General features: G+C 50.5%; 1 protein-coding gene across 1 annotated transcript in view; it reads right to left on the bottom strand.

Annotated features, from left to right (window-relative positions):
• Positions 1-224: 224 nt before the first annotated feature.
• ZNF831 (zinc finger protein 831) overlaps positions 225-9,242 on the bottom strand; it is a 93,385-nt gene continuing 84,367 nt past the window's right edge. Inside the window, exons 7-8 of the mRNA XM_015566211.1 lie at positions 1,855-2,015; positions 225-1,500 (exon numbers count right to left, since the gene is read on the bottom strand). Coding sequence (XP_015421697.1) covers positions 625-1,500; positions 1,855-2,015 — 1,037 coding nt within the window. The 3' untranslated portion in view covers positions 225-624. The remainder of the gene's footprint in view (positions 1,501-1,854; positions 2,016-9,242) is intronic.

Below are 9,242 nucleotides of genomic sequence, written 5' to 3'. Positions count from 1 at the left end.
GCTTGTGTCGCTGACTCATACATAAACATTAGCCACTGAGCGACACGGAGAAATAATCAGCATTTCACCAGATCACGCATTTTGAAGTATATTTACAACTTCCGAGGAGGAGGAGAATTATTCTGACCAAACTTCAGTTTTTTAATGAAGCTGAATTTTGTCTCCAGAATGAACAAAAGTAATTTGGTGCCCAATTCACCCCCTAGTTCACCCCCCCACCGTGCTTACCCCCAGTTGCTAATGAGTACTTCGTTGCCTTGACTCTGTGGGGTGTCCTTGTTGGTAAACGTGGCTTCCGTGGCTAGTGCAATTTTACGGAGGAGGCAGTGAGGACTGAGGCAGAGCTTACCTGGGAGTCCAGCCACAGTCGCGTGTGCCAAGCGGTCACAGCCACCTTTGCCCTTCCTGGCACCTGCGGACACCAGCGGGGTGTGCCCAGGGGGGTCTGGGAAGGGTGAGGCTGAGTCAGGGGTTTGGAGTTGGTTGGGGATGACTTGGAAAGAACCCAACATGGCTTTCCCAATCGTTTGGTGCTTCATGACAAGGGCCCGGGAGTCCGCCAGCAGACGGCATTCACGGCAGCGTGGCCAGTGTCCGACCGCAGACGCCCGCTGCCCGGGAGCGTCAGATCTCTATCACCAGCCGGTCTTCGTCGTCGCTGCTGGTGTCGCTGAACTCCACTCGCGTCTGCTTCCTCATTCCTCCCAAACTCCTCTTCTTGATGGTTTTTGAAGAGGCTTCCTGGGCACCCGCAGGCTGCCCTGGTGTTGAGGGAACCACACCATCCTTCAGAGCCATTAGTCCGGATTCTGGAGTTTCCTCAGTGTCCTTTCCTGCAGGAGGGCGGGGGGCCAGCACTTCCCCGCACTCTAAAGCACACCCCGGCGGGGGAGCTCCTTCTTCCTGCCCCCCGGGGAGGCAGCACACCTCGGGCCTCCCTTCCTCTTGCTGTGAACCAGCTGGTCCTGGCCCTGAGGTTGGCGTGTCAGGATGAGCTTTCCCAGGTGACCTCGATGGGACCGAACCTGAAAGTCTTCGCCCCGGGGAAGGCTTCCCTGGCCAGAGTGACGGAGACAGGCCCTGGGCCAGAGCTTTGCTGGCAGGGGAGCTCTGTGTCTGCGTCTCCCCTGCAGCCCGGCCTTGGCCTTGTGGCTCTGCACTGGGAGCTCCCGGGGTGGTGTGACCTCCTCCTGTCCCCAGAGAAGTACCAATGGCAGCCACAGAGGTAGCAGTGTCATGGCGGGGAGAGCTTCCTTTGGACTCAAAGGCTAAAGGCTCCTGAGCTTCTGAGAAAGCGCGTGGTTTGGGATCTGCCGAGACTGGCTCCTGGGAAGGCAGCCGCTGAGTCTCAGGCATCCCCGGGTCGAGACCTTTGCCACAGGAGGGAAGGCTGTGGTCACCCATGTGCATGCGGGAGTCGGATGGCAGGGCCAGTCCTGACCCCACTGCAGCGTTCTGAGGACAACGGTCACCACACGCGCCGGCAGAGGGAACGGTATCCTGTAATGAAGTGCAAAGGGAAGCAGATGGAGGGGAAAAGGTTAATTGGTACAAGAAACTTGTGGTCAGAAACATGGTCCTCAATGAAATAGGGGCTTGAGTCCTTAATGATTCTTTACTGAGCGTGAACTTCAATATCATGTTCTCAATCGGTTTCCATTAATAACTAATTGGGGCATTAAGTTGATACAAAATCGCCTGACGGGACTGCCCTGTGTTTTTGTCTGGCTTCGTGAAAACGCAAACCCCTCCGTGATCCCACCAGTCCCGAGCCCACTGAGCACCAACAAGGACAGGAGAGCCATAACCCCAGACACCGGACAGACAGAGACGGCCCGAAGTCAGAATTCCCACCTGCACAGTCCAGGTGTCTCTGTCCCTCACAGCCCTTGGCCTTGTGCTGGGAAAGCTGCCTCCTGGGGTTGGTCTCCAGGCCTTCTCCTCCTTCTCTCTGTCCCCACAACCAAGAGGTGATGCTGTGGCGGCACAAGATGACTCCCCTTGCAGACTTAGCCCTAAACGTGGGAGGCACATGTACATACACCTGAAATTATTAAATCAGCAAGTAGTAATTTCCTAGGTTACCTGTGCTCTCAAGACGAGCTCTGAGCTCAAAAACCTTCATCTCACACGGGAAAGCGAAGTCCCTTGAACCAATTCCCACCATCAAATAAAGTATCTCCGGTTCTGCTAAGATGAGAGGAAATGGGGCAAAACCAATTCCCAAAGGCGGGAAAATCCCTAAACCTTCCATGTGGCTCTTTTGCATCAGAGTCTTCTTCCATTTGTGAACCTCAAGATTGAGTTCTCTGACCCTAGAGCCAGCGGTGGAGAGCAGAAAATCCCTCCTTGGCACGCATGAGTCTTCGGAGCACTGGGCAGCCGGGGGAGGCTGGTCTTGTGTTGCTATTGTTCTGTGATGGCGATGGTTTGATTTGTGGGGGGGAAGGGGAGACAAAGGTGTGACCTTCACAACATCCACAAAACAGCCTCCCCTGGAATTCAGGTCCAGGCACCACAGATCTCAGGGAAGGTAGATCCCATCTTGAGTTAAGATGAGAAGAACATTCTAGAATCTCTGTGTCACAAAGAAAGCATTAGGCCCCATTTAAAAGTTGCTTTTATGTTGATGAAAGCTACAAATGCACAGACTTTAAAAAAAACCAAACCTTTCTACTTATTAAGAAAAACAGCAGCACCTGTCCACCCACTCCTCTTCGCCTACTGGATCCTGGCAGCGGTTCTCAACCTGTGGGTCGCGAACAATGAAAATACATCCTGCATGTCAGATACTTACATTATGATTCATAACAGTAGCAAAATTACAGTTATGAAGTAGCAACGAAAATAATTTTATGGTTGGGGTCACCACAACATGAGGAACTGTATTAAAGGGTCGCGGCATTAGGAAGGTTGAGAGCCACTGTGTCTCCTGTCCTCCACAAACACGCTCAGAGCACCATTTCTTGGTTTGTTTTTGGTTGTTGCTTTTATTTCCAGTTTGGAGGATAGTCTGTGACTTCTATGGGGGATCAGGATGAGCACACCTTCTCCACAACCCCCATCACCCCTCAGGTATGCACAGTCCCCACCCCCCTCTCTTCTCAGCAGTGAGATCACCGCCATGGCCATCTGGCTAGAACGTTCACAGTTTCCTCTGCTGTGCTCAGGAGTGCGCTGTCCGCGCCAGAGCCTCGGTGTGCTAGGAGGAACTGCCTTAATTACCAACACGGTTCCCTGGAGTCAGTTTTTTCTTTTGCTGAGTTTTCTATGGACTTATTACTAACATCACCCTCTAACCTCCTTCCCAATGGTCTAAGGTTTTGTTTTCTTAGAAGGATCTCTCATGAGACTTTTCTCCTTTTTTTTTTAAGCTTTTTTTAAAAAAAACTGTATTGAATGCATTGGGATAACCCTGGTTAATAAGATTATATGTTTCAAGTGCTTAATTCCCGAATGGATCATCTGTGTATTGTGTGTTCTGCACCCAAAGTCTCGTGTCCTTCCATCACCATTTGTCGCCTTTACCGTCTTCCACCTCCACCGCCTCCCTTTCCCTCTGGTCATCACCGTGCAGGTAGAAAGGGTCACGGGCGGCGTTCCCAGGTTGATACGGACGAACACCACTCATGAAACCTTCCGACCTGCTCCCTGGACTGCAGCTCCAGCTCCACGTGAGGCTGTGCCCAAGGCCTCCCTCCAGCCCCGTCCTTGGACTCCAGGCCCCAGCAGTCCTTTCGGTTTACTTTCTTGCTTCCCTAACCCAAAGCTCCTGGTAGCTGCATGAGAAAGGGTGAGTGAGAGGAAATGTTGAGACCTTCCCCGGCTGATTATCTGGGGAGAACATTCGAACGGGTACATTCCCCTTCCAAGAGGGCGCCGGGCTGGCTCCGTCCCGGACTGAGGAGTCTGCAGACGCAGGATGCAAGGTTCGGGACCCTGGGGTGAAGGCATTTGTTGTTCTCTCTCTGAGAAGTCCTGCTTCTCCTCTGGGTGTCACCTCCGTCCTGGTCTATTTTCCTTCACCGTCTGGGCACTCGGTGCAGCCTTTTGATCTGAATCACGGCCTTCAGTCTCAGAAAAATACATTGTCTTTGATTTTTCCTTTATGTTTTCTTTTCACTCTCCATGTGAAGTTATTGGCCCTCTTGGTCTCATCCTCCATTTTTCTTATCTTTTCTATTTTTTATTCTTTGTTTTCTTTCATTTTACTTTTGGGAGAACCCCTTCGATTTTCTATTCCAACTCATACTATTTCTGCTATCATGTTTTTCATTCCTAAGAGCCCACTATTAATATTAATCATTATTCCTGCTTTGTAGCATTCTGCTATTATTTCATGGCTCCAGCATCTTCTCTTACTGGCTCTGTTAATATGAATAATGGTTGGTTGGTGTTGGTGAAGTTTGTCTCTCCTTATATCCGCTCCCTTCCTTCCAAACTCTTTGTTTCTGTTGCTTTTATCTTTTTTTTTTTCATAGTAAAGACTTTCCTGAGAGATTCAGCAATCTTCACCACCGTGTTCACCAAATAGGCAGATGAGCGTTGGTTGGGCGCTCCTTCCAGTGCAATCTGTCCCTGTGGGCCTCCCTGCGCGGTGACTGGCCGCCCCGTGTAAGTGGCAAACTCTGGCATCATTCTCTTTGGGTCTCCACGGGGCCTGGTCGGCACACCAAGACTCAGCCTCCTGCCAGGAAGCGCAGCCAGGCTGCCGCACTGGAGCTGAAACTGGGACTGAGAGTCGGGGGACCGGCAGGCAGTGTCAACCCTTTGGTTGAACCCTCTGTTTTCAATGTGGTCCCCCACTCCCAGCTCAACTGACTGTGCCCGGTGACCCCAGCATTTTGGACCCTCTCCAGGACTGAGCCCCCAGCATTCTGCCGGGGAGAGAGTGACGGGTGACCGTGCTGTGGGAGGGAGGAGTGGTGGAGGTTCGGGGGGTCTGCTGGGCTGTGGATTTCGGAGTTTTGAGGTGTGCCTGGCTTGCTGTCCCTGCTGAGTCCGTGTCACTGGGGCCTGCTTCCTCTGGCACTTTGTCCTTGAAAGCGGTGCCTCACAGACACAGGTCCTTCCTGACACCCAGTTGTTAGAGGAAAGTGGAACCACATGACGGTGTTCTGTCCTCCGTCTGTACCAACAGGACCGACCTACTGCTTCCGTCTCAGGGCCTTATTGCCCGGTCCCCGGTGCGCTAATCCCCAGCAAAGCAGCTTGGAAGACCCACGAAAAGGGCATTGGTTTGGGGACAGACGCCGTGGCCTTTCCTTGAACATGGCCTTCACTGGGCTCCTGTGCACAGGGTTTCCGAAGGCACAGACCACGCCCGTGGCATGCCATCCATTTTCTCAATGCGCTTCCCCCAGTCCCTGCTGTCACACTCCATCCTGAGGAGTCGGAGAGCCAGCGCAGGGGCCCTGGCCTTTGAGCTTCTGACCTAACAGAGGAGAAACCAAGGGAGCAAACTGGAGGATGAGATCGCTTCTGGTTGATGGGGTCGTGAAGGACATAAACACCTGAGCCTCATGATGAGACGGAGGCAGGATGGAGCTGCTGAGCATGAACAGGGAGGCTATGGCAGGCGGAAGGGAGCGCCTCCGATTCCTAAATCTGTGGAAAGGTGGTGCCTCCCATGGAAATGATGGTGAGGGGGACCCCCAGGGGGGCAGACCAGGGCCTGATGGGCAGCCAGGTGGAAGGAGGGTGCTGAGTGGGGCAGGGGTTCGGGGAAGGGGGGAAGCCCAGGGACACAGATCTTGTGGGTGCGGGCAGGTGCTGGGAAGGGGGCTGTGTCTGTCACGGTGAAGAAGCCAGCATGGCAGCAGGATGCCACAACATTTAAGATGCAGGCAGCTCCTGTCTGGAGACTACATTTCCGGAAGAGGGGAGCAGAGCTGGAAAGCCACTTTCAAGGTCACCGGTATGGTGGGGTCAGATGGGAAGGCTTGGCTAGGGCAGAAGTCAAATAGGTGAATGTGGATGATGGAGGAGTTTCATTGCCACCCATGAAAAATCACCAAAAGATAATAATGATGATAAATGTTTCACTAGCCCCACAGTTTACCAAGCGCCTCCTCTCCTTCTAAGTGGATTAAGCCATGTCTCCACATTGACAAAACAACCAGACAATTCATTCAATTCAATGAAGTAAAACCAATTAGTAAGAGGAAATAATCAGATTGGTCAAATGTCTCCTCAGCAGCTCGTGCGGGTTTTTCAGTCTAACGGAAAGGCCATGTGCACATTTGACCAATAATTTCTGACTCACCTGAGAGCAAGGGGGGCAAATCCAGTGATTGAATTTGCTTCTGACCTACAGTTTACAGAGAAAAGTGAGTTATCTTTAATAATTGTGGGGGGGGGGCAAATAATGTCACCGAAGTGTGTTAAATGAATTTGGGTTCTTGGAGCAGGACGCTAACTTGCTTTGAAAGGAATGGCCCTTTTCAGGAGTAAAGTGCTCTGGTCACACGTTAAGGCATGTAGGTTTCTGCATCATGTAGGAACCTCTCCTACATGATCCTGAGAAATTTCGGATTCTTTCATCACCGTGCAGTCTTCAGAAACTCCAGCATTCACACAATTATGCAAATCTTATTAGAAAGCCCGTCTCTCCTCACAGCTCCTTTGCCTTCCTGCCCTCCCCCTGATTAAAGCTGCGTTCTTAATAATTTTCCTCAGAAATAATTGCCCAACCATGTTTAGAGAGGCAGAGACCGCTTAAAGCATCATAGCACACTTAAATTTAGCATCTTGAAAAGGCCTATAAGAAACTGTACAACAATTAGAAAGAAAACGGAGTAAAGCAACAACAAGGCAAAGCTTCCAACATGGCGTAGACATCTCTCATGGCCAATCTGCTCCCAGCTGTCCAATCCTTAGGCCTGATTAAAATGCTAATAGACACATTACTCTAACATCATTATCTGAAAACTAGAGGCCCGGTGCACAAAATTTGTGCACTTTGGGGGGGGGTCCCTCAGCCTGGCCTGCACCCTCTTGCAATCTGGGACCCCTCACTCCTTACCACCCACCTGCTCGCTGCTCCTTAGCACTACCATGGAAGCAGGGGAAGCTCCCGCCACCACCGTCACTGCACTCACCAGCCATGAGCCTGGCTTCTGGCTGAGCGACGCTCCCCTGTGGGAGCACACTGACCACCAGGGAGCAGCTTCTGCACTGAACATCTGCCCCCCGGTGGTCAGTGTGCATCATAGCAACCTATCATCTGGTCATTCCACCTTAACGGACACTTAGGCTTTTATTATATAGACTAGAGGCCTGGTGCACAAATTCGTGCACAGGTGGGGTCCTTCGGCCTGGCTGGAGATCAGAGCCAATCAGATGGGCCAGAGGGGAGGGGAGAGACTGGGGGAGGTTGGCCAGCTGCGGCAGGTTGGCTGTGAGAGTGCATTGACCACCAGGGGGCAGCTCCTGAGTTGAGCGTCTGCCCCCTGGTGGTCAATGCGCATCACAGCGACCAGTCAACTGTCATTTGGTTGCTTAGGCTTTTATATATCATGATGGAAGTAATTGGATACAGTTCTTTCGGTTGCCCCAATACACCAAGAACTCCATTGACTGGGAATCCAAAAGACTGTGTTATAAGGAAGGGATAAAAATGAGCCTACCACGTCAGCCTTTGAAGCAAGCTCTAAGCATAAACAATAATGCAACGTAATCTCTTATTAACTGATCTCAGATGAAATGGTTTCTCAATGTCCCTGACATTGGATGCACAGGCTGCTGGCAAATATAATTTGCAATTATTTAAGGAAAGCTGAGCAGAACTCTCAAAGTCACCATTGCGTGGGCAGTGACTTCCTCATTTACTCAAAAGTTTTTTAGGCCCATTTTTTTGAATCCATATTTTTGGAGCCCATATTACTGTACCTAAGTATATCTTGAGTCCATGTTTATGGAGTATTGAGCACGGCCAATACTGTGCTAAGAATGGTGCTGAGGGCAAGCGATGGATGTGTCCAGGGGCAAATGGGACAAACACCCTCATGGAAATTATAGTCAAAGAGGGGAGAAATCCAGTCCTCACATAATTACACAAAAATGTCACCAAGCGTGCCTGGCTGTGTGTCTCAGTGAGTGGAGTGTGTCCTGTGCACTGAGAGGTTGATTCCCAGTGGGGCGCATGCAGGATGCTGCCAATCAATTGTTCTGTTCTCACATCCCTCTCTCTCTCTCTCTCTCTCTCTCTCTCTCTCTCTCTCTCTCCCTCTCTCTCTATTTTTAAATTTTTTTTCCACCAAGCAAATGCAATAAATGCTATGAAAAAGGGAAGTGTGCTATGAGATGGTGACGCAAGGCCCTGGCCCACCTATATGATGGACATGCGTAAAATCACACATTCTGACATTGTCCCTGTTTGGGCTGGTTTTCTCTCTAATAAGTTAATATAATTAATTCATGTAATTATTCAAGCAATATATATTCTTAAGTCTCTGTTGCATCTAGACATTGCACTAAACTGTTTGGGAAGTAAATTTGTTTCTTCAATCCTATTACAATTTTTGTTCACAAAGTTCCTACGGGGGAAAATATTTGGCCGCAAAGGATGGAGGAGACTCTTCATTCCTCTCTGGCAGGGGCCGGGGGTCCTCCATTCCAACCAGAGAATGAACTGAAGCCAGTGGGTGGCCTCGGCAGAGGGGACTGGAGAAAGGCCCAGAAAATCCATGTATCCAGCGCAGCTCAGGTTCTCGGCCTGCCCTACTGCAATCTTTTGAAAGTTTGCCTCTAAGCTATCACAAACGCACAGATCTTTTATTTCAGAAACTGCTTTTCTTAGTGGTTTTCATCTCTTTTCTATTTCTTTGAGGAAAGGCAGCCGGACAAGAACCCTTCCCACACAGGAGCACTCCACTAACCACAGGGAGGGTGAACTGGAGCTTCAAACCTTGCTTTAAGTTAAAGCCGATATTGTGTTCAGACAACACAAGTGTGACTTTAGCACACGGAGCAGAAACAGGATGATGGGATCTTGGGAGGACAAAAGAAGAGAACAGAGGAAACCCCGTGGGAGAGGGCAAGGCCGAGGCCGCGCCCAGCCCACTGCCGCCTGCACCAGTATCTGAAGCTTCCACTGCTAAATGAAACCTGTATGTGGGCTCTTCCTGGGGAGTAATTGATATACTCGCAACAGTGTCTCATCTTTCCTCAAGGTTTACACCTGAAAATGAAGGAGAAATTATTCTGTTTCGGCAATTTCAGCGCACGATGACTCAACTAAT

Source organism: Myotis davidii, unplaced genomic scaffold (assembly GCF_000327345.1).
Source record: "Myotis davidii unplaced genomic scaffold, ASM32734v1 scaffold262, whole genome shotgun sequence".
NCBI lineage: Eukaryota > Metazoa > Chordata > Mammalia > Chiroptera > Vespertilionidae > Myotis > Myotis davidii.
The sequence above is the reverse complement of the archived record's forward strand: the minus strand, read 5'-3'. Positions and strand labels throughout refer to the sequence as shown.